General features: G+C 41.6%; 1 protein-coding gene across 7 annotated transcripts in view; it reads left to right on the top strand.

Moving 5' to 3' along the window:
- The window catches only part of ano1a (anoctamin 1, calcium activated chloride channel a), an 85000-nt gene that overhangs the window by 12599 nt on the left and 48705 nt on the right, over window positions 1-23696 (top strand). For all 7 annotated transcript variants that reach the window (XM_088296588.1, XM_088296586.1, XM_088296590.1 and 4 more), the window contains exons 3-11: window positions 1059-1406; window positions 4471-4569; window positions 13519-13670; window positions 14178-14232; window positions 15087-15138; window positions 16808-16863; window positions 17056-17097; window positions 18184-18248; window positions 22500-22634. In XM_088296588.1, coding sequence (XP_088152714.1) covers window positions 1059-1406; window positions 4471-4569; window positions 13519-13670; window positions 14178-14232; window positions 15087-15138; window positions 16808-16863; window positions 17056-17097; window positions 18184-18248; window positions 22500-22634 — 1004 coding nt within the window. The remainder of the gene's footprint in view (window positions 1-1058; window positions 1407-4470; window positions 4570-13518; window positions 13671-14177; window positions 14233-15086; window positions 15139-16807; window positions 16864-17055; window positions 17098-18183; window positions 18249-22499; window positions 22635-23696) is intronic.

Genomic DNA, 23696 nt, shown 5'->3' with positions numbered 1-23696 from the left:
GCAGATGATTGTTCATTTACGTGTGCCCTGTGATTGGCTGGCAACCAATTCAGGGTGTCGACCACCTACTACCTGAAGATAGCTGGGATAGCCTCCAGCAATACCCACGGCCCTAGTGAGGAGAAGTGGTACAGATAATGGATGGATGGATGGATATATGGGAAGTATGCCACTGTTTTTTGCATGCTGTGGTACAGGTCATCCTATGAAATTTAAATTAGTGACACAGTCATAGTTTTATAGACAAAAACATATCGATCCGGTAACATTGGACCCTATGGTGCACGTGTCAAACTCCGGTTCTTGGGGCCACTATCCAGCATGTTTTTGATGGTTCCCTCCTCCAACACACTTAATTCAAATCTTCTCATTAGCAAGTTCTGCAGCAGCCTGATAACGATCTTCATCAATTGAATCATGTGTTGGAGGAGGGAAACATCTACAGCATGCAGGATAGTGGCGATCGAGGACCAGAGTTGACACCTGTGCTATAGTGGCTCAGCAATCAGATCATCCATTCATCCATTATCTGCTGCTTATCCGGGGTCGGTTAGGGAGGCAGCAGCATCATCTGGGGAGCCCATATGTCCCTCTCCCAAGCCACATCTTCCAACTTCCAACAAAGGAAATCACACGGGACAGAATGTTTTTAATTGATAATGACAGAAATGTAGGTGCTGATGTTGGTTCAGAAGATGTGTGGAGGTGATGGTAGCGCAACACTGGCCTCATATTTGCTTTTAACGTCATAGCCTGAGCTCCCTCTGACCTTATCCAATTATTTTTCGGGATTTATAAGTATGTATACGTTGTTGAGTTTTTGTAATTCTGTATATACACCGAATACAAAAACCGCATCGTTAATATGATCAAAATATGCAATGTGGTGCACATTTTAACAGCACCAACGCATAATTTTAATTTAGTATGTGTATTACAGTGTGTGTATTTGGGATTACAGTACCTACATAGAAAAATAGTTTTGAAAAACAATTCACCTTACAAAACCCATCATTCACTGAGTATTTAATAGGTATTTTTATCTTCCTTTCCTCTAGCCAATGAAAAAACTTCATGCTGAAGACAGGGCACCATTGTGCCCTAAGTTAGGCCCATACTTTGCTGATGGCCAGCGGCGAGTGGACTATGTGCTTGCTTACCATGTCCAGAAACCAGGCAATATTCGTCGAAAAGCAACCAAGTTTGGAGATGACAGCTTTATTCGCCGGCTTCGACGTAGTTTGAGCATTAGAAGCAGCCGTGCACCTTTACAACCCAAAGAAGACCCAGAGATTGCTGCCCAAGCACAACAAACTGATTATCATGAAGATGATAAGCGATTCAGGCGGGAAGAGTTTGAAGAAAACCTCAAAGAGACTGGGTTGGAATTGGAAAAGGCTGATGAGGTAAGAAATACTTTTTTGAACGAGGTGAAACTCACAATTTGCACATTAATTGGCTAATGTTAGTTTCACAGATGTTCCATTGAATGATTAGTGATGGAAGAGCTTCATGAATACTAATACTGTACTGTATGTATGCATGTATGTAGCTGCAAGGCTCAAAATAATGTTTTTCTTTGAGGGTTAATGCCAGGGATCCGAAGCAAAGCTTTGATTAAACAGCAAAACTAGTATGTAGCACCTTTGTTACCACCCATTGTAGGACTAACCCAAGAATGGCAGGTGCTTCGGTCCAGTTGAACGTCAGGTGGCTACCATACAGGTGCACCTCAATAAGCAGATACTTTCTACTCCACACAGGTTTTCACTGCAATTGGTCGACTACCAACATGTAGAAAATATAATTCAATCGGTCTTTGTGATGCCGCATTTGTGCTTCACAATTCGCAGCTGCTTTTTTTGTATTTGTTCCTCCACCACTCTCTCAGCCGACAGTCATCAAACGAATAAGCCCAGCACTAGATTCTAGATTTAAGAAGCTTCATTGTTAGTTTACTGTTCATACAAAAGTAGTGCAAAGCAAAATGAGACAACATTTCAAGTATGTGGTCAGGATAAGGGTGGGCTCACTTGTAGTTCTCCTTTTGAAATTATTACTTTGAGACATATTCTATAATTGTTGATCCTTGATTGTTGAGCGCATGACAAAGTTACCAGGGAACTATTTTAAATTGGGAAAATATAAATGTATAATATTGCTCCAAAGGAGGAAATTACATACAGCTTTTTTGAGGAAAATGCCTATCAAAATGCTTTCATCAACATACAACATACACATTTTCATATGTAAGGCATATTTCTCCACATATTGCTCCTAAAAGTGTGTTTTGTGCCTGGCTGCTTGCTTCTACTTGTGGAAGAACAGTGCGGGGTGTGAAATCAAAGCATTTTAACTTGTGGACGCAGCAGTTAATGTCTGTATGAGGTGCATACACACAAACACACACGCGCACACACTTCACCGAGTAATCAAATCGGTGCAGTTAGCCAATGCTAAACCGCGCATTTAATAGAACTGAATGCAGCTCTGTTTATTTCGCGCACTAATCTCAGGCTAAGTTAAACTACCGCCCCCGGCAATTTGGAGGACCCATGTACCAAAAAAAGGGAATAGACACACCATTTAAAATTTAATCTCATGCAGAGGTATTCAATTAAAAGTCACAGAGGTCCATGACTAAAATTTGTTCCAATTAAAAGGTCCGAACCAAAGTCCAACTTCCCTTAATGTCTAGCCTATGTTCACATTTTTATATAGTTTCAATATTTAGTCATTTTCAACAGAGCGCACTTATATACTAAATATTTAGCAATGTTCCCATTTAACACCTTTGCCAGTCAAACAAAGATAAGGCATTTATTTCACATTCAAGAAAATGTGGCTCCAGGAACTTTCGGGTGCCACTTCCAGAAAAAACAGTAAAATATCTCCTGCAGAAATATATAAAGTGCTAAGCATTGAGTTAACATCTTTTCTTTTTTTTTCTTAAGTCAAAGAGTTATCATCCTAAAAAAACCGCAAAGCCTAATTATCCAAGTAAAACAGGTCAACACGTTCAGTGCACAATTTATAAAAATGGCTGTCCTCATGAAAAACAAATTCAAAATGAGCTTTGACACCACCTTTTCTTTTGAATATTTTTTTAACTTCTCTTAATGAGAAAAATGAGTTTGTGACTGCCCTGCCAGTGACTTAAATCTGGGTTGGAACGGAGTCAGGGCCATTGGGATTTGGTAGATTATTTCACACATCTGGGCTTTGTGTTTTCCTTTAAATAATGTTTGTGCAACCGCATTTAAGCACTCCTTCAGAACTTCCCCATCACTGAATGTTTTTTTATGTTTCCCCAAAATCCATGATACTTTTAGTGAACATTCGTTTGCATGCCGCTGGGCTGTAAACGAAAATGTAAAAATCTGTTATACTGCACTCAAAGTTCAATGTTTTTGCGTACACTCACCTCAAACTTCATCAGATAACTTTGCACAAAAGGGCGGTGCTTTGTTTCGTAGTGGCGCTTCGCAATGTTGCGACGGTTTCGGAGCATATGATGCACGATGGTTTTGAATCGGCTGCAGCCAGAACTAAACCAAATTTCTCCGTCCATTCATTTAAAACAACACACATCGACCTTGCTAACTTTTTAGCTAGGCGTACTGTCAGCAGCACTCTCTTCCGGTCTGCTCCGCAATTGGCAGTGGATCGTAAACCAAAGATTTGATTGGCTCAAATAAGTGACGCCTTTTCCGCATTAACTAGAATTGCAGCGTCGTTTGCGAATGTGGCCTGAAAAAAATTAATCATAGATTGGTCCGAACCATCTGTCGGTCCGGATCCGGACCGCGGTCTGCCATTTGGTGATGCCTGATCTAATGTGTCATTAATGAATTATAATTGGAATCAATCCACACTAAAAGAAAAGATTGTAATAATGATATAAAACAAAAATATAGAAATAAAAGAAATAGAAATTAATTGTCATTCATAAAACCAGGGGTGATTCAAGGATTCAGAAACATCCAGGGCTCAAACCTGGGGGAAAAGTAAATGAGAATTATTTTTATAGGCTATAATGCGCATGCAAATTTTAACATGATGCTTTGAATAATCAAAATAGGGCTATATTTGAGTTTTAAATAGTTACTCAATTGCTGTACCCAACTACTTTTCCCCTAACATCTTAAGTTTCATTCAAGTTCTATCAGACGTAAGAATACAAGCGAGACAAATAGACACCCCTACTAAGCATTTACTTATTAATAATATTATTATTATTATTGTTAATAGTAATAATAATAATAATAGATCATTATTCATCATTGGTTCAAACGTTATTTAATTTGGACTACAGCATAAGAGGAGATTTGAAAGGGCAAAAATTTTCATTTTTTTCCTCCCTCCCCTCAATCGGATCTAATAACAAAACATCCGGGGCTATAGCCTGGTGACGCTGGTGCATGTAACAGTCACTGTTTTATGCATTTATCTTTTTGAAAATCTAAACAGTGTAAGATCCCTGGAGTTGGCTTTTTGAAGATCCATGCCCCATGGAATGTCCTGTGTCGGGAGGCTGAGTTCATGAAGCTCAAGATGCCAACAAACAAGGTACAGACAAAGAAGTCTCTCTCCTTTTGTGGTTAATAAAATGCTTACTTACACTATGGAGTAGCCTTTGTTTTGTCAATTTCTTAGACCCAAAGAAGATTAATTAAAAATGGACATTCATTTCAATGATTACAGGTAGTCCTTGGTTTACATACAGCCAAATGGCATTTGGGGTATGGAATGGCATGCTATTACGTAACTAGTTTTAGTAGTGGCATAGGGATATGTCATCACACAGCACTAGCTAGCCAGACTTACTTTGTCATGTGATTTGTTTTTATTCATGGCAGTCACTATTGTAGTGGCAACGTGGGTACATTTCCCTCTTAGTGACTGTATGAATGGTTATCCGTCTCTGTGCTAGCTGACTGACGAAAAATTCAGGCTGCAGCGTGCCTTTTGCCCAAAACCAGCTGGGATAAGCACCTGCACAACAACCCTCAAGAGGATAAGAGGAATTGAAAATGGGACGTGTTTAAGTTTGTTTCTTATTCACATTGAGGACACAATTTTGGTTGTAACCCAACCGGGTAACAGACTTTAATCTCTGCGTAAACGTGTGCAGTACAACTGTAACTCGGTCTCACACTAGTGACGTCACTCTGCAACACCTCAGTGGTGTGTCAACAAGTAACCAAACAATTATTATATAACAACAGCCATTCTCATTTTGAAAATTAGAACAGTTACTCAAACGTTTGTATACATATGAAACAATTACTATAATAATAACAGTACTTAATGTTTTGCAAACATCTGCACTTGTTCTCTACCTAAACACTCAAACATTCTCTCACATGCAGTTTTCTATTACTCAAGCTATGAACTAGAAACAAGCAAATTACCACATAAGAACAAGAACATTTTTTCCTTTCCTTATTTCACCATGCAAAACTGTGTCAACAAATCAACATTTATTTTTTCAAATTGCACCATATAAAACTATGTCAACAAATCTTTTTTTTTTCCATTACTCAACTGGTTGTCCCTGTGTCATTGAAATGTAGCGCCCCAAATGTCCATGAGTGGCACGGATTTATTTAACACCATCGCGACTGCACCACTGTGCGACCAACTCTGGTAGTGACAGTTGTGTTACTGTGCCTGATGTCCTCATGCGCAGGAAGAGGAACAGTCTCGGGCTGTTCATGTCCCTCAGCCTCCGGCTGACTGGGGATGCTAATATCCATATCAGTGGGGTCAGCAAGGTTCAATCCAGGCGCACGCCTGAGGTGTCTGCGATTCCTCCGAATAACACCTCCAGAGTGCAACTGAATCTTGTAGGACCTTCCATCGACTGGTTTCAACACCTTGCCCAATCTCCATTTTGTGTGAGGTGGGAATGGTTGTTTTCTCACATAGTCCCCACAGGCAAGCGTGTCTAAGTCTCGAACTGACTTGTTGTAGTTGGAACTCTGCTGCCGCTGCTTGTTCTTCAAATCCTGATGGACCTGAACGACTTTTGGCTGTAGTAGGCTTGCCTTTGTTGGCAGCAGTGTTTTTGTTCAACGACTGAGTAATCGCTGTGCTGGATTGGTATCCAGGCCCTGTGATGGTGTGTTGCGGTGGCCAAGAAGGGCAAGATAAGGATCCTATCCAGCTGCTTTAGCTTTGAACAAGAATCTTTTTGCAGTCTTAACAGACGATTCGGCTTTGCCATTGCTTTGTGGGTATCCTGGTGACAAAGTCAAATGTTGAAATCTTCACATTTCACTGAATTTTTTTAATTCAGGAGACGGATATTGTGGGCCATTGTCTGACATCACTACGTCTCGTATACCTTGGCTCGGAAAATGGGATTTCAATTTCTTGATCACAGTAGAGGTTTTGGTATCTGACAAATAGTCTATTTCCCAAAAATTTGAAAAATAATCCACAGTGATGAGATAGTGCTTATTGTCAAGCTCAAGGAGGTCTGTGCCTACCTTCACCCATGGCCTGCTTGGTACTTCCTGTGGCATCAGGGTTTCTTTTTGTTGTGTTACGGCTGTGTTGAAGCCGTGGAGGTGAAAAGTGGACCCAAGAGCAACGGAGTCAGAAGTGGCATGAATCAGGGGTTTATTGTGGAGAAGGTTGTTACAGGCGGGGGGTCCAGTGGAAGGCAGGCCAGGTGAGAGGACGTGGAGAGGTCGATGCAGCTTCAGGAGGTTCCAGGTGATAACGCGGGGCTTGGGCAGACAGGCAGGAGGCACCGTAGACGGGACACGAGAGAAACAGGAAATTAAGTCAGTTGGCAGAACTTCACTTGAGCAAGATTGCATAAACGCAGGTGGGAGCCTGAGTACCACAGTTGACGCAGGATAATCTGGCGTCTGACTCCTGGCTGCACTGAGCTTTTATCTGCTGGTTGATTGGGAGTGACGACCTGCAGGTGCGGTGGATCAGGAGGGTGACGAGAGGGATCCGCCCAAGCCCTGTAGGGGGAAACAGGCTCCAAAAAGCAGGACACCACATGTTGCTTGTTGTCCACTGTTCTGCAGATGTCACATTTGCTGATATACTTTTTGATCTGGTCGTTCATGCCTAGCCAGTCGACACATTGTCTAGCTCTGCGCAGGCATCCTTCCACACCTGGATGTGACTGATATACAGTATATATTCATGGCCAAGAGTAGTTTTTTTATACAAAAAATATTTTTACTATAATTCTGACTTCACCACCAGACTACTATGTAATTTAAGAATACGTTGTCACGCAGTACAGAAACTGAACGTCGGTTAACGCCAATTTAATGCATGGGCAGAATGCTAGGTGCCAAGCTAGCTTGCGCTGTAGCAGCATAGACTTTATTTGTACTGCATTTAAGTCCGTGCATAGCAGCAGCAATTTGCTGCATGATGTAGCTCTTCTCCTCTGTGGTGAAAAATGAACAACCTGACCAACAACTAGTGTTTTCGTCAAGGAGGTGAACGAGGCGGGGTTAAGCGGGCGAATCGATAAAGTGAAATGAAGAGTTGGGAAAGACACAAAATAAGTGTTTCGATAAACTTGACTTTTGACAGAAGTTTGATTCGGACCCCGTAAAGGTGGAGAGCCAACAGCTATGAACAAAAATATTGTATTGGAATCAATACGTAAATCGACTTAAAATAAGACAATGGCGGTTTTAGCAATTTAGCAGGTGCTCTAAGACCGCAAGATGGAAACGGCTGAAGTCAACCACGACGAAGAGGTTCGATGTCAAACGTGTGTTAAATATTGAGAATCTCATCAATGTTATTTACTCTATTTTGCCGCACAGAGTACAATTTTTGGAGAGATGCACAATAATAACTATCTAATTGGTTCTCGCAAGCTTTCACCACACTTACATTTAGGACGAGAGCGCACAACCACCGGAATCTCTGTGGACTGTTGTAAGCAGCGTAGGTAATGTAGACAAAAATGAGGCTACCAATTTGGCTAAGCAGAACTGTTGCATTTTATGAATCACAGAAACCACGCTCAGAATTCCCACGCTTCAGTGCAACTGTATTCGAGGCTGACAGCGGTGCGAGTGAAGTTTCATCGCCATATTACCATATTATTTACGGCCATAAGACGCACTGCATCAAAGGGCGCAACACCAGTTAAGGGTGCTATTTCCGTATTTAATACATATACTAGGCGCGCCGCACTACATGGTGCAAGCTAGCTCAGCTCGCACATGCTAGTTCACCAGTGCTTATGCCAGTAAGGGATCGCTGCCAGAGGGATCACATCAGACCAATGAGAGATGCCATGGACCATAAAGAATCACTGCTAATAACATTGACTCTTACCAATGAGAGATGTAATGGCAACACATCTACTAGACAATGACAGTAGAGGGACTTCACTGGTCACCACACTCCTTAGAGTCACGGTTTATATCAAAACCAAAAAAACTCAGCATACAAGCAAACAATGAAACAAAGAAATAAGATTAACACAAAACATGTATCTCTCATGCCATTTATATCCCCAAAAGAAATAAAAATAATACAAAAAGATTATAGCAATGGCTTCTTGGGAGCCACTCAGCTCCAGCCAATTACAGCAATGGCTTCTTGGGAGCCACGCTGCCTCAGCCAATCACATGACTGTTTAGAGAGATGTGCGTTGTGTGCTTTGGGCTTTTATATTTTTGCAGTCTGTTGTCTAAACCTGTGACGTTTCTTGCCTGCACTAACATGAATGATAAGACAGACTACGACATTGTGGACAGCTGCCCTTTTCTCCAGCTTTCTCCTACACCATCACCCAAACACTACAGTCACATAATGTATTAATCAAAGTCAATTTGAAGCATAGATGACTCAGATTTTGACCAGCTGGGTGTGCTGACATGCACTCCGAATTTCCCAATGGGAAAAAGGGTCGATGGTCGAGAGAGATGCTCAGTCCATATAATAGGTGTGTCACATTACAAGGCGCCTTATTTGTTTTGGGGAAGATTTGGGACTTTAAGTGTGCCCTATGGTCCAGAAATTACGGTATTTCCAATAATGTTCAGTGCTGCAGACGACTTTACAACTTTATTGCACGCTGTTGTATAGTTGGAGTCCTGTCTTTATTTAAGAATATACGTGTGAATGTGTGTGTAATGCGCATTGTTAAAAGGTCATTGCTGAGGAAATAACTTTATGTAACATATATCTTTTGTAATATATTATCTTTTGAAGTTTTAATATTAAATATACTGTCCTGTGCCCAGTGCCTTTGTAAATTTCCTGACAGAATTTTAAAAAATAGGCAAATTTTGATAAATTGTTAAGGGAGTGACTATCACGTGAGAAGCAGGATTTGGACCCAGAAGCAGACATGGCATGAAAGTTGAAAAGACACAGACACAGAAAATCAGTTACACAATTGTTTTTTTTGTTTCATTTTGCAAAAAAATTAAATCAGGTGCAAAGTACAACACGTGGTGGAAAACACACCAGGAAAGTAACGTGGTGAACAAAAAACACTTGCAAAAGGCAAGGAGAAAAAAGGAATGATAATCACTTGCCTCACAAGAACAAGGGGTACCAATTCGCGTGACTCACAAGAACGAGAAGAACTATAAACACTGATATTACTTACAGGAAAAAAATCATGGATACACGGGAAGAAACGAGACGTCTAGCAATTCGATACTTGGCAACATGAACGTGAGCAAGTAGGTTGTCCTTAAATAGTTCGTGGTAATAGTGACAGGCGCCGCCGGTCGGCGAGGAGGGGGAGGACCCAAAATGCGAGGAAGCAGGGGAAGGTGTAACTTAAAGGGAATTTATTAAATGAATCAAACAAGGACAACCAACGTGGCAGGGTGCAAAATAACAAAGGCAAACTAAACGTGACTAAACTGGATCAAGGACAAAGAACAAAACACGACGGAAACGAACTAAGCGGGGATATGAAACGGGACAGGGACAGGTGACAAGAGCTGGGGGCATGAACGAGAGCAAGGATAGTAGTGGCGTGCAGAATCGCAAAAGCGAGGGCAGCGATGTCGGGGAAGAAGGGCAATGCACCGACGCTGAGCTGTCGGCACGGGGTGGTTAAATGCTCCAGTAATTATGGGAGCAGATGGGAGTCAGGTGTGCGAGGCTAACGGGGAACAGGTGCGTGGCTGGTGGGGACGGAGTGCTGAGGGGAAACACCCCGACTCAGCTGACAGAAACCAAAACAACAAGAAAGGCATGGGAGACGCGAAAACAACAACAAAACCCTGCCATGACCGACACGGGTCATGACAAATAGATTGCAATGAGCAACAGGTGCGTGGCTGGAAGGCGCGTCTCTCCAGCAAGTGATGACTCGACCCGGAACGAAACGCTGATACGATAGCAACTGCAAGCAACTGATACATGAAAATAAGTCATGGAACAAACAGTCAAAACAGTAAATTTCCGTTGGTGGGCAGCTCTGTAAATGTGATGCCGTCCAAAATTTTGTTGCAACTATCATTAATGCTGAAAAAAAAAGAAGATTTACAGTACAACATTTAAATAAAACCACGCAGTCAAAAAATGGCATTGGCCTCAGTGCTGTATAAAAGATAAAAAAAAAAGAATCCTGACTCTAAAATAAAAAATTAAATCAAATGGAGGATTTGGAGAATCATGACACCCTTACAATTAACATGACATGCAGGTTTTCACGATGTGGAAGGCAACCGGAGGCAGCCTTTAGGCTGTGAGGTGGATGTGCTAAGCAATTATGGTGTGAAATGTGTTTGTTTTTAAGCAAATTAAACGAAGACTGGATTTGCAAACTTAAATAACAATTTGCAAACAAAAAAAGATTCACAAACAAAAATAATGTATTTAGAATTAAAAGAAAAATAATTATTTGCAAACAGACCATTTACAAACTTCGAAAAAATTGCTGGCTTTGTTTAGAAAAAAACATAATGAAACTAAAAAGCATATTCTGAAGTTTTGGTTGCAACTCAAATCTTGTGGGTGGATCCTCCTCTGAATAATGTTCGAAGCCTTTTCCTTGGTTGGCTTGCAATGTTGGTGTGTCAACTTCTGCCCTCACAGTAGTAAGAAGAAGCACCTAGAAATATACAAAGCCGCAGACACCGGGCCACAGTCACACTTGGGTAATTGGTATGCTTATGCTTATTGTATTTTCACATGCTAGCATGCATGCTAGCGTATGTTTGGTAAAAGGTAGCAGGAGCAAAGCTGATTTTCGCCAGGGGAAGAAAAAAAAATGGCACATGATGGCACACGTACAGTTCATTATCTTTATTTAACGGCAATTGGCTGTGGGTACTTGTTGGAGTTTTTAACTTTAAATGTACCAAAAGTTTACCGAAATAGTTCGAATTAATTATCTGACTCCATTAATGGTTAACCAAACACAACCTCCATTCTTCCAACAATTATGCGCGCTCGTTTTGAGAGAAAGATGACCAGGATGCCGGCAACTTCACACGGGAGTGGATTTATTCTTAACAGGAGATCTAATACAAAGTCTGAGAGGCCCGGTTACAGCAACCAACAGGAAAAAAACAACGCCCCCCCTAAGTTGCCCAGGATCATTTATACATTACAGCAAACAAAGCCAAGACTTCCTACTCTTCCCCTATTGGCTATGTGTCATCTGCAGTTAACTTTAGCTTTCTCTTAGTGGACGTCTTCTGCCCGCAAGGTGACGTGTCGGCTCTTCCCACGGTGCGCGCCATGGCAGTTGTTTGTGCGCTCCACTGCCGATGAACCACTGGATCTGTTATCCTGCTCTCACGGTCGACCGTGTGACCATCTCACACAACAACAGACGGGTGGCCTTGATCGAAGTCCGGGACTCTTCGCGTCTGCACCCTCAGTTCTCCGACGTGCGGCTCATCCTGCACAAAACATCTGCCACCCATGCATTTCACACAGCCTGGCCTGACCTTTTCTCATGCATTGATTTAAAGCCCAATCAGTATATATCTTTATTGCATTAAACTGAATACATGTCACTTGTAGTCAAGCTTATAAAATCCTTTAGTACGCACAAGACATTGACTTGGTGCTGACTTGAAGAAGTCTGTGTCATGATCTATGGCGATGTTATTAACGCATTTTGTGTTTTGAGTTGTCACTTTTATCATTAGTTCCATAAGATGCACTGAAAGGCACTTTAAACGGTCGTTAAAATATCCATCCATTCATTATTTGCCGCTTATCAAGAGTCAGGTTGCGGAGGCAGCAGCTGGGTAGCTCAGAATTTATATGATATGATACATATACATTTTTCAAATTATTTTTATGCACTGTTTGAGCTTCACCAATGTTTTTCTTTGTTGATCTTCACGTCTATTTAAATGCGCTACAACTTGGCTACAATAGGAAAATGCAAGTCCCAATAGTTGAGTACAATAGTCGAGACTGTATTTTGTTTCAATAGTCGCTGATGGTGTAGTCGAACACTAGCCTGACTTGTGTGATGACAGCGTAGGATCGGTTCCCGCTCAGTGATGGTGTGCGTGGGTGTGTGTGCATGTGCGTAGGTGCGCGTGTGTGGGGGTGTGCGTTTAGTGTGTGTGTGTGTGTGTGTGTGTGTGTGCCCCCTGCGACTGGCTGGTGACCAAGTTCAGGATTTAGTCTCCCTTTCGCCTGAAGTCAGCTGGGATAGGCTCCCGTGACCCTTTACTGGATAAGTGCTTTGAAAAATTTTGACATATTTTGCTTCATGTTATGTCTTTTGTTGTGGTCAATGTCCTGTTTTGCTGGTTAGTTGTTTTTTTTCCCACCTGTTCTCGTCAGCCCAGTCCCCTGTGTAAAAAAATCAGCGCCAGCCAGCCATTAGTGTCTTGTTGTTTCTGCTCCTGTAAGTTGTTGCATGCCCAAGTTGCGTCATGGTGATTTTAATCTTAGTGTTTGTTACTTTGAATCTTGGGTTTGGAGTTGTTGTATTTTTATTCTAATGTGCCTTGTTTTGCTTTTTTAAATTATTATGATTATTTTTAAATCTTCATCATTATTATTATTATTATTATTATTTACATTATTATTTGCATTATTATTTATATTTTATTTTAATTTATTACTGCATTAGAGCAGGATAGTGATAGACAGAGTTGCATTTTAACTTACAGTATGTACAAATTTGGAATGGAACTCCATCATCAAGTGAATACTGCCTATATATGCACAACTTTGTCTTAGCCAGTCCATGGCAAGTTTTATGCTTGGGAATTATGTTCTCATAAAACATTTTTAGCCTGCCCACAAAAACACCATACAGAAAAATCACAAAATGTAATGCTACAAATTCAAAGGGGTAAAATAGAAAAATCTTGTATTGATGAATTATCAAGATGCATGTCAGACAGGTTCTGTTCGTCTCTTTTTGGTTGGTTATCACGTTGCACAGATCCCACTTTTTGTACCTGATCAACTTTCAACTCAGCTTGAGTAAATTGTAAGATCAAAGGAAATATAAACCCTTGAAAAAACATAAATATTCAAACTAACATGATTTCACTCCTCTTGTTTCCCTTGCAGATTTTTGAAGTTAAACAAGGAAATAATATTGTCGAAAAGATCCGATATTTCATTCACAAAGTCACATCTCCTTTGCACCCAAAAGTGGACGCCAATGAGCCGCAAAGTGTGAAATCACTCTCTTACCCTTTTTCCAGAGAGAAGGCACACCTGTGAGTAATATCATTACTTGACTTAAACACACTGAATGTTTCCATAATAACTTATTGGCTCAAACATTTTTGTTTAACTACTAACACACCTTGTTGACATAACTATGTTTTGGCTTTATTGAGTGATCGATGCATCTCATCAGAACAGTGTGATATTTGTATTAAACTGTGATTTAAGCATTCTGTCTGTGTTGTGCTATCTGTGTATTTGAATATTTCTATAAAAACAACACAATTAAATTATTACTCAAAACATCAATTCCAACCCTACAATTATATGGCCTTGATGAGTTGTCAAACACCTGGTAGCCATACCAGCTATAGAAAATGACACTGGCACCCAGCAAGGTTGCTGAAATTAGAGTATATTACACCCATATTATTGTATTTTGACTTGGTTTTGGCTAGCATTGAGCATGTCACTAATATCGTGATTAATGTCAAAAGTAAAAAAAAAAAAAAAAAAAAAAAAAACTAACGAGATTTGTTTTGCGCTTTCGTCTCTAGATTCGATCTATCTGACAGAGATAATTTCTTTGACAGCAAGACAAGGAGCTCAATTGTAAGTATGATTATTATGAATTAATTATTTTATATATATATTTATATATGTATATATATATATATATATATATATATATATATATATATATATATATATATATATACATATATATATATATATATGTGTATATATATATATGTATATGTATGTATGTATGTAGGTGTGTGTGTGGGCGTGGGGGTGTGTGTGTGTGTGTGTATATGGTTTGCATGTTTTCCCCATGCCTGCGTGGGTTGCCTCCGGGTACTCCGGTTTCCTCCCACATTCCAAAAACATGCATGGCAGATCGATTGAACACTCTAAATTGCCCCTAGGTATGAGTGTGAGCGTTGATGGTTGTTTGTCTCTGTGTGTCCTGCGATTGGCTGGCAACCAGTTCAGGGTGTCCCCCACCTACTGCCCGAAGATAGCTGGGATAGGCTCCGGCACCCCCCGCGACCCGAGTGAAGAGAAGCAGAAAAGATAATGCATGTATATATATATATATATATATATATATATATATATATATATATATATATATATATATATATATATATATTTATATATATATATATGTCATTATCTTTTCTGCTTCTCTTCACTCGGGTCGCGGGGGGTTCCGGAGCCTATCCCAGCTGACTACGGGCGAAAGGCGCACTACACCTTGAACTGGTCGCTAGCCAGTCACAGGGCAGACATAGACACCATCACTGAGTGGGAACTGAACCCACGCTGCCCGCACACATCTCGGGCGAGTGTACCACAACACCATCAGCGACTTATATATATATATATATATATATATATATATATATATATATATATATATATATATATATATATATATTCAATTGCTTCCTGTGTTTCAGGTTTATGAAGTGCTCAAAAGGACAAGGTGCAGCAGGGCCATGTACTCAATGGGTAACAATTCTTCAGATCACCCTAATTCTAAGGGGCAGTTTGCCATCTCTAAATCCAGATTACAAATATCCAAGTCCATTTATTCAATGATATCCATGCTGTCATATGTTAGTTTGTCTCCATGCAATGTAAACATCTGCTGCTGCTCTTATTTGGTCGTGAGACGTAAATACAAAAATAATTAATTCAGACAGTCCAAAAACAAGAGTGGTCTAAAATAACCTGCATCCTTAATCGTGCCATATTTGTTCATCCATTTTCTATACCATTCATCCCAATTAGCTTTGTGATGAGGACATCTTACAGCAAAGGTCATCTGGCAAAACAAATAAAGTTTTCGACATCACATTCAAGCGACCGAGCGTGTGCTAAAGGTGCTGTAAACAATATTGTCGTTCCTGGTAAAGTGCAACTGCTGTTAAAAAAAAAAAAAAAAAAAAAAAAAAGGAAAACACAACAGGTACGCCAAGGTCCTCTTTCAATTGTCTCCAAGCCTGGTCACGATTTTTTTGTCCCTGTAGTGGTATCTGCCCGTGTTGTAAAGCTCTGGATGTCCACAAAGGGCAATGATAATTTTCTCCCCTATTATTCTTCTCTTTCTGATGCTCTGCGTGACCTAGTACGTCCCGGAGTTGATTGGCTGCCACGACACAATGCGCAAAGAAAGTTAAATGTTTTAACCGCGCTGAAAGGCAGAATTAGCGGATTTTCCGTGCTTTGCTCTATGTCCCACTACTCCAAACGCATTATTCGCGCAGCCCCGCATGCAAACACGCTTGCGCCTGCTCGTAGAAACTCCACTGACTTCAATTCAATTGCACTACCTGAAACACTTGCAGCGGATTTGGTGTGAAGCATAATTCTAAGACACATATACAACACATATGGGAAATTTTCAATTTTTTTATTCGATTTAGTACAGCATCTTTTAATGATCAATGAGGTTGTGCAACAGTGTCTTGTTTCATATATTGCTCGAGTGCAGGAGTAGGGAACTCCACTTCCTGGATAGTCATATCATGCCAGTTTTAGAACTATCCCTAATCCAAACACAACTGATTCAAATGATTGTTTCAGGCTCAAAAGCTTGTTGATGTGCTGATGCAACTTCTCACCCTCTGGCCTCCAGCCAAAAAATGGGCATCTGTCTGGGACGGACGGACGGACTGTTCCATCCCTGGGACGGAATGCCCATCTCTGGTTATTTGTAATTCTGTTGTCTTAAAATGTTTCCCTTCCATTTTTGCATGGTCTTAATTTATTTTATTTTTTTAAAATTACTGTATTACATTGTACTTTTATTTTTATCCATTCATCCATTATCTGAACCGCTTCTCCTCACGAGGTGCTGGAGCCTATCCCAGCTGTCTTTGGGCAGTAGGTGGGGTACTCTGTGAACTGATTGCCAGTTAATCTTTTATTTTTATGCATGTTCAAAATAAATTGTAAAAATAAAAAAATGTCAAACAAATTAATGCTGCTTGCTGTAAGCCTGAATCAGTGTGGCACTAAATACAGTACAATAATCCCCTGTATTTCGCAGCGGTTATGCCATAAAGCTGAAATTTTGTGATTACAAGACGGCACCCCAAAAGATGCACTTTTTTAAATATATTTTCCATGAGTATTCTGAATGTTAGGCTTCTGATTATGACACTGGTTTTCACAGGAATTACCAGTCTGCTTGCCAATGGTGTTTACACATCTGCATTTCCTCCTCATGATGTGAGTATCAGTATTAATTCGTAAATCAGGGCTGAGAACAGGTGACATTTCCACTACAATAGTAAAGACCTGCTACTATTTTATAGAACTTGTCATATTTGTGGCATCAAACAAAAATAATTTTCATACAACTGTCAATTTCTGTGTTGTTGAGCTAAAGATATTGAATTTAACTGTGTTTGAATGTTACAGGGGGAGATAGAGGGAGTCAATGTCGAAACCAATGACAGAAAGGTAACAAAAACAGACTCACGGCAATGTTTTCAATCTGTTTAATTATTTGATACATGTTTTAGTTCAATTAAACAATAAAAACAGACAATTGAAGGAACTCAGCTCAAGTGAAAGGATTTGCAAATTTGAGATTTTTCACTTCCGTCTTCACAAACATCCCGAATTTAAAGAGAATTGTTGACACGTATGTTTTAAATGATAGAAGATTTGAGCAGGAATGTCATGAATGTCAGGTGTCTAATGGCTTACTGCAGTACATTGAAACTATTGGTACACTGAAAAACAAAAAAAACCTTGGATAAACTTGTTGAATTTTGGGGAAAAAATGTAAATCTGTCAATCCATCCGAAAAATTTATTCATTTTTATTTCTTTATTATTTCAAGTAGTCTGAAATTAAAATCATTAAATTAACTTAAAACTTAAAAGTCCCTTCAGACAGAACATGCAAAATGGACACAGGAAGGGTTGCACTTGGATTTCACCCCACAACTTTGGAACTGTGAAGCAGATGAGCATTTTTTAAATACTTTCTTATTTATTGTTCAATGAGTGATACATTCGTGTTATTGGTTGTCTTTTTGTTTCTCACTTTCATTTACTTGTAGCAGTGTTGTGGTTGAGAGTAGACTGAGGACTGTATATTTGAATGATTAATTTAATTTAATTATTTTTTAAGCACATGTAAGTGCAGTGTTATCCATTTGGCAAAACATTTTCAATATTTATTCGGTGTCAAAATATATTTGTAAATTTTAAATATCCCCCTTGAACATTATCATGCGGGAGGTCTTTGTGTAACCCAATGATCTGAGAAGTTAATTAGTTTGGGTCTTTATGTCACTGACAGTCAGGTGCAAACAACTAAGGCAAGTTGCGACACAAATTTGTGAAACCATAATACGTAGCATACATACTCAACATTAGATTTAAGAGGAACATATATTTAATTTAATTACCAATGGTCAGCAAATCTTGGATAATTGCTTTTGGAAAGTGAGTTTCTCAATTGTTAACAAAAGTTAACTTTGTGTGTGTGTTATGGTTATTTTAAGTTGGAATGGTTATTGACTGTCTCTCTTCATAGATACTATATGAAGAATGGGCCAGCTACAGTGTCTTCTACAAGTACCAGCCCATTGCACTAATTAGGTGAGATTCCTTGTGCTGTTTAGATAAGGAAAAAAATAACCTGTTAAACAGTTAAATTATAACAAGGGATGCACTTGAAAAACTTCAAAGTTAACGGCGCATTCATTAGGTGAGGGTCCAGACAAAGCATATGGCTCACCACACCCCTTATGAAGCACAACATTTTTGGACCACGTTTTCCCTTGCCCGGTTGCGGGTCACCGGTGACCCCTCAGGAGCCAGGCCTGGAGGTGGGGCTCGTCGGCGAGTGCCTGGTGGCCGGGCCTGCACCCATGGGGCTCGGCTGGGCACAGCCCGAAAAGGAAACGTGGGTCCCCCTTCCCATGGGCTCACCACTTGTGGGAAGGGGCCAAAGGGGTTGGGTGCCATGTAAGCCGGGCAGCGGCAAGAGGCAGGGACCTTGGCGCTCTGATTCCCGGCTACAGAAACTCGCTCTTGGGACATGGAGACTGAGCTGGTGTGCGAGGCAGAGAAATTCCGACTAGATATAGTCGGGCTCACCTCCACACACAGCTTGGGCTCTGGGAGAATTCCTCTTGAGAGGGGTTGGACACTCTTCCACGATGGAGTTGCCCAAGGTGAGAGACGCCGAGCAGGTGTGGGCATACTTATTGCCCCCCGGCTTGGCGCCTGTACATTGCGGTTCACCCCGGTGGACGAGAGGGTAGCCTCCCTCCGCCTAAAGGTGGGGAGATGGGTACTGACTGTTGTTTGTGCTTATGCACCAAACAGCAGTTCAAAGTACCCACCCTTTTTGGAGTCTTTGGAGGGTGTGCTGGAGAGCGCTCCCCCGAGAGACTCCCTCGTTCTGCTGGGGGACTTCAATGCTCACGTGGGTAATGACAGTGAGACCTGGAAGGGCGTGATTGGGAGGAACGGCCCCCCCAATCTGAACCCGAGTGGTGTTCTGTTATTGGACTTCTGTGCTCGTCATGGATTGTCCATAACGAACACCATGTTCAAACAGAAGGGTGTCCATATGTGCACTTGGCACCAGGACACCCTCGGCTGCATTTCGATGATCGACTTTGTAGTTGTGTCATCGGATTTGCGGCCGCATGTTTTGGACACTCGGGTGAAGAGAGGGGCGGAGCTGTCAACTGATCACCACCTGGAGGAAGATGCCGGTCCGACCCGGCAGACCAAAACGTATTGTGAGGGTCTGCTGGGAACGCTTGGCAGAATCCCCGGTCAGAAAGAGTTTCAACTCCCACCTCCGGCAGGACTTGGCCACGTACCCGGGGAGGCGGGGGACAGTGAGTCAGAGTGGACCATGTTTCGTGCCTCTAATGTGGAGGCAGCCGATCAAAGCTGTGGACGTAAGGTGGTCGGTGCCTGTCGTGGCGGCAACTCCCGAACTCGCTGGTGGACACCGGCGGTAAGGGATGCTGTCAGGCTGACAAAGGAGTCCTATCGGGCCTTTTTGGCCTGTGGGACTCCTGAGGCTGCTGACAGGTACCGACTGGCCAAGCGCAATACGACTTCGGTGGTTGCCGAAGCAAAAACTTGGAAGTGGGAGGAGTTCGGTGAGGCCATGGAAAACAACTTCCAGACGGCTTCGAGGAAATTCTGGTCCACCGTCTGACGTCTCAGGAGAGGGAAGCAGTGCACCATTTACATTATTCATAGTGGAGATGAGGTGCTGCTGACCTTGACTAGGGACGTTGTGAGTCGGTGGGGAGAATACTTCAAAGACCTCCTCAATTCCACCGACACGCCTTCCATTGAGGAAGCTGGGCCTGAAAACTCAGTGGTAGACTCACCTATCTCTGGGGCTGAAGTAACCGAGGTGGTTAACAAGGTCCGCCCGGAGTTCCTAAAGATTCTGGATGTTGTGGGGCTGTCATGGTTAACACACCTCTACAACATTGCGTGGACATCAGGGACAGGGCCTCCGGATTGGCAGACCGGGGTAGTGGTCCCCCTTTTTAAGAAGGGGGACCGGAGGGTGTGTTCCAATTATTGAGGAATCACACTCCTCAGCCTCCCTGGTAAGGTCTACTCAGAGGTACTGGAGAGGAGGGTCCGTCGGGACGTTTAATCTCAGATCCAGGAGGAGCAGTGTGGTTTTCGTCCTGGCCGTGGAACAGCTCTACACTCTCAACAGGGTCCTTGAGGGTGCATGGGTGTTCGCCCAACCAGTCTACATGTGTTTTGTGGACTTGGAGAAGGCGTTCGACCGTGTCCCTCTGAGAGTTCTGCGGAGCGTGCTTCTGGAGTAAGGGGTACCGAGCCCCCTGATACGGCCAGTTCGGTACCTGTACCACCGATGTCAGAGTTTGGTCCACATTGCCGGCAGTAAGTTGGATTCGTTTCCAGTGAGGGCTGGACTGCGCCAAGGCTGCCCTTTGTCACCGATTCTGTTCATAACTTTTATTGACAGAATTCCTAGGCGCAGTCGAGGCAATGAAGGGATCCGGTTTGGTGACCTCAGTATTGCATCACTGCTTTTTGCAGATGATGTGGTACTGTTGACTCTCACTGGAGCGGTTCACAGCCGATTGAGAAGCGGTTGGGATGAAGATCAGCACCTCCAAATCTGAGACCATGGTTCTCAGTCGGAAAAGGGTGGAGTACCCTCTCCAGGGCGGGGCGGAGATCCTGCCCCAAGTGGAGGAGTTTAAGTATCTTGGGGTCTTGTTTACGAGTGAGGGGAGGATGAAGCGAGAGATCGACAGGTGGATCGGTGCAGCGTCCGCTGTGATGCGGACGCATTATCGGTCTGTCTGGTGAAGAGGGTGCTGAGCCAAAAGGCGATGCTCTCGATTGACTGGTCGATCTAAGTTCCTACCCTCACCTATGGTCACGAACTGTGGGTCAAGATCTCGGATACAAGCGGCCGAAATGATTTCCCTCCGCAGGGTGTCTGGGCTCTCCCTTAGAGATAGGGTGAGAAGCTCGGCCATCCGGGAGGGACTCAGTGTCGAGCCACTGCTCCTCCACGTTGAGAGGAGCCAGATGAGGTGGATTGGGCATCTGATTAGGATGCCTCCTGGACGCCTCCCTGGTGAGGTGTTCCGGGCATGTGCCACAGGCAGGAGGCCCGGAGGACGACCCAGGACACGCTGGAGAGACTATGTCTCCCGGCTGGCCGGGAACGCCTGGGGATCCCTCCGGCAGAACTGGAAGATGTGGCTGGGGAGCGGGAAGTCTGGGCTTCCCTGCTGAAGCTGCTGCCTCCAGGACCCGACCCCCCGGATAAGCGGCGGATAATGGATGGACGGCACATTTGTGTACCAAGCATTTTGCATGCTCAAGTTGCATTACAATCCATGTATCATTCGTTCTTTAATTTTTTCTAAAACAAAAACAAAATTAAATCTAAAAAGAAAAAAAATAATTTTCCAATTATATGCACAAATGCAAAATGTAAAAAACAAATAATGGGCAATTTGGTCATCTCATTCAATTTGGATGATTTCATCTGCCACAAGTGGCATAAACCAGAAAGAAACTTGAGCTGGAAGGTAACTTTTACCTGAATTGCGAGAATTTAATTCATTTCTATTAATTAAATTAATTAATTAAAAAAAAATTTAATTAAATCCTAACTGACTGAGTTTTTGAGTGATTTTCAGCGGTTTGTTTTGTTGCAATCATCATATCTCTACGATACAAAAAAAAAATTCTGCGCGTGGAAAATGTTTCTTGACTCAAAAATAGTGACTTTTAAGGAAATAGTAACCCTGAAATGTACACTATATATATATATATATATATATATATATATATATGTATACATATATACATATACATTTATATAGGGGAGAGAGGGCGAGAGAGAGAGAGAGAAGCTTCGTCACTCACCGGAGGAGCCGAGCAAGGAGAAACACAGAGAAAGATGGACAGACCACCTTCGCGGATTTAATGTTGAAAAAGTTAAATTTTCTTGCTAAGTGTATAAACTTTCTATCTTGTTTGTAGCTGTTCAAAACAAAAGTGGAACATAATGGCTGGATGAAATTTCCATCTTGAAAAGTGCCAGGGCTGAGCATGAGAATATAGCAATTACAAAAACTCATGTTAACACAATTATAAACTAGGTGACATCTTGGTAGCTTGGAATAAGCATACACCAAAAGATCATATGCCTCCAAATCTTTCGACCACAAATACATCATGAATTGCCATGCATGAGTTCATCACGTTTTTGTCAAATAACTATAACTAATTACTTGTTTAACGTAACATGTACAACACCGGTAGTAAATGATTAATTTTTCATTGTTTTTGTTTGTTTTTTGACCACAGGAAGTATTTTGGGGAAAAAGTTGGACTGTACTTTGCCTGGCTGGGAGTCTACACACAGATGTTAATCCCTGCTGCGATTGTTGGAGTAATTGTATTCCTTTATGGCTGTGCAACGCTTGATGATAATATACCAAGGTATACTGAGAATTCCATTTGTAACAAATTTAATGCACAACTACTGGCAGAAACTTAGGAATCCAATCCTTACAAAATGCAATGCATCTTTTTTTTTTATTATTTCATATAACACACAAAAATGGTTGTTCGTCTACGTGTGCCCTGCGATTGGCTGGCAACCAGTTCAGGGTGTACTGCCCGATAAGAGCTGGAATAGGTTCCGCGTCCGAGTGAGGAGAAGCAGTTCAGAAATTGGATGGACGGATAACACCAATATCACTCAATTTTTTACTATCAGGGCACTGGTAAAACAAAATGTTACATTTGTTGAATTAAGTGATGGGCGTGACAGTTCTTTTAAGTAAACTGAATCATTAAAATCAGTTTTTCAAAAAGAATCATTCAAAAGATTTGTTCACCAAATTTTTTGCGTCCCAAAACACTTCTCCTTGAGCACGGAGGGAGTGAGTAAAAAAAATAAAAAAAAATAAAAATTATGCTTATCCTGATGTTGCAGTAATTATAATTTCCATCCATCCAGTCATTATTTTAGCTGCTAATCCTCAAAAGGATTTCAGGCGTGCTAGAGCCTATCCCAGCTGTCTTCGAGCAGTGGACGGGTACACCCTGGACTGGTTGTTAATTGTAATTTGTGCATTTCTATTATTCTTATCATTTCTATCAAAAACGTTGCTCCTGTAATGTACAAACGAGAATAGTAGTACAGCACATTTTCTCACTGAATCTTTCGTGAATGGGAAATGTCATTACGTTTTCTCACTGACTCGTCATGAACAGGAAATTTCCTCACGTCACTCTCTGAATCATTTGCGAAGGAGAAGTTACCTCACTGATTCCTTTGTGAATGCCAATAGCGTGGCAGTATGTTCAGTAAAATCCCTCCTCCATCTGACGCTGGCTGCCGATTGATCATTCACGATGACTGACAATATGCAAGTGGCTGAGCTCAAATGAACTCCGAAAAGAACGAATTACTTGAGGAAGTGATCCATTCACTTATGTACACTGAAAATAGTTGTTCTTTTTGAATGAATCGTTCTAGAATGACCAAACACGAGT

Source organism: Idiotropiscis lumnitzeri, chromosome 5 (assembly GCF_059441095.1).
Source record: "Idiotropiscis lumnitzeri isolate Australia: NSW breed Sydney's pygmy pipehorse chromosome 5, RoL_Ilum_1.0, whole genome shotgun sequence".
Taxonomy (NCBI): domain Eukaryota; kingdom Metazoa; phylum Chordata; class Actinopteri; order Syngnathiformes; family Syngnathidae; genus Idiotropiscis; species Idiotropiscis lumnitzeri.
The sequence above is the reverse complement of the archived record's forward strand: the minus strand, read 5'-3'. Positions and strand labels throughout refer to the sequence as shown.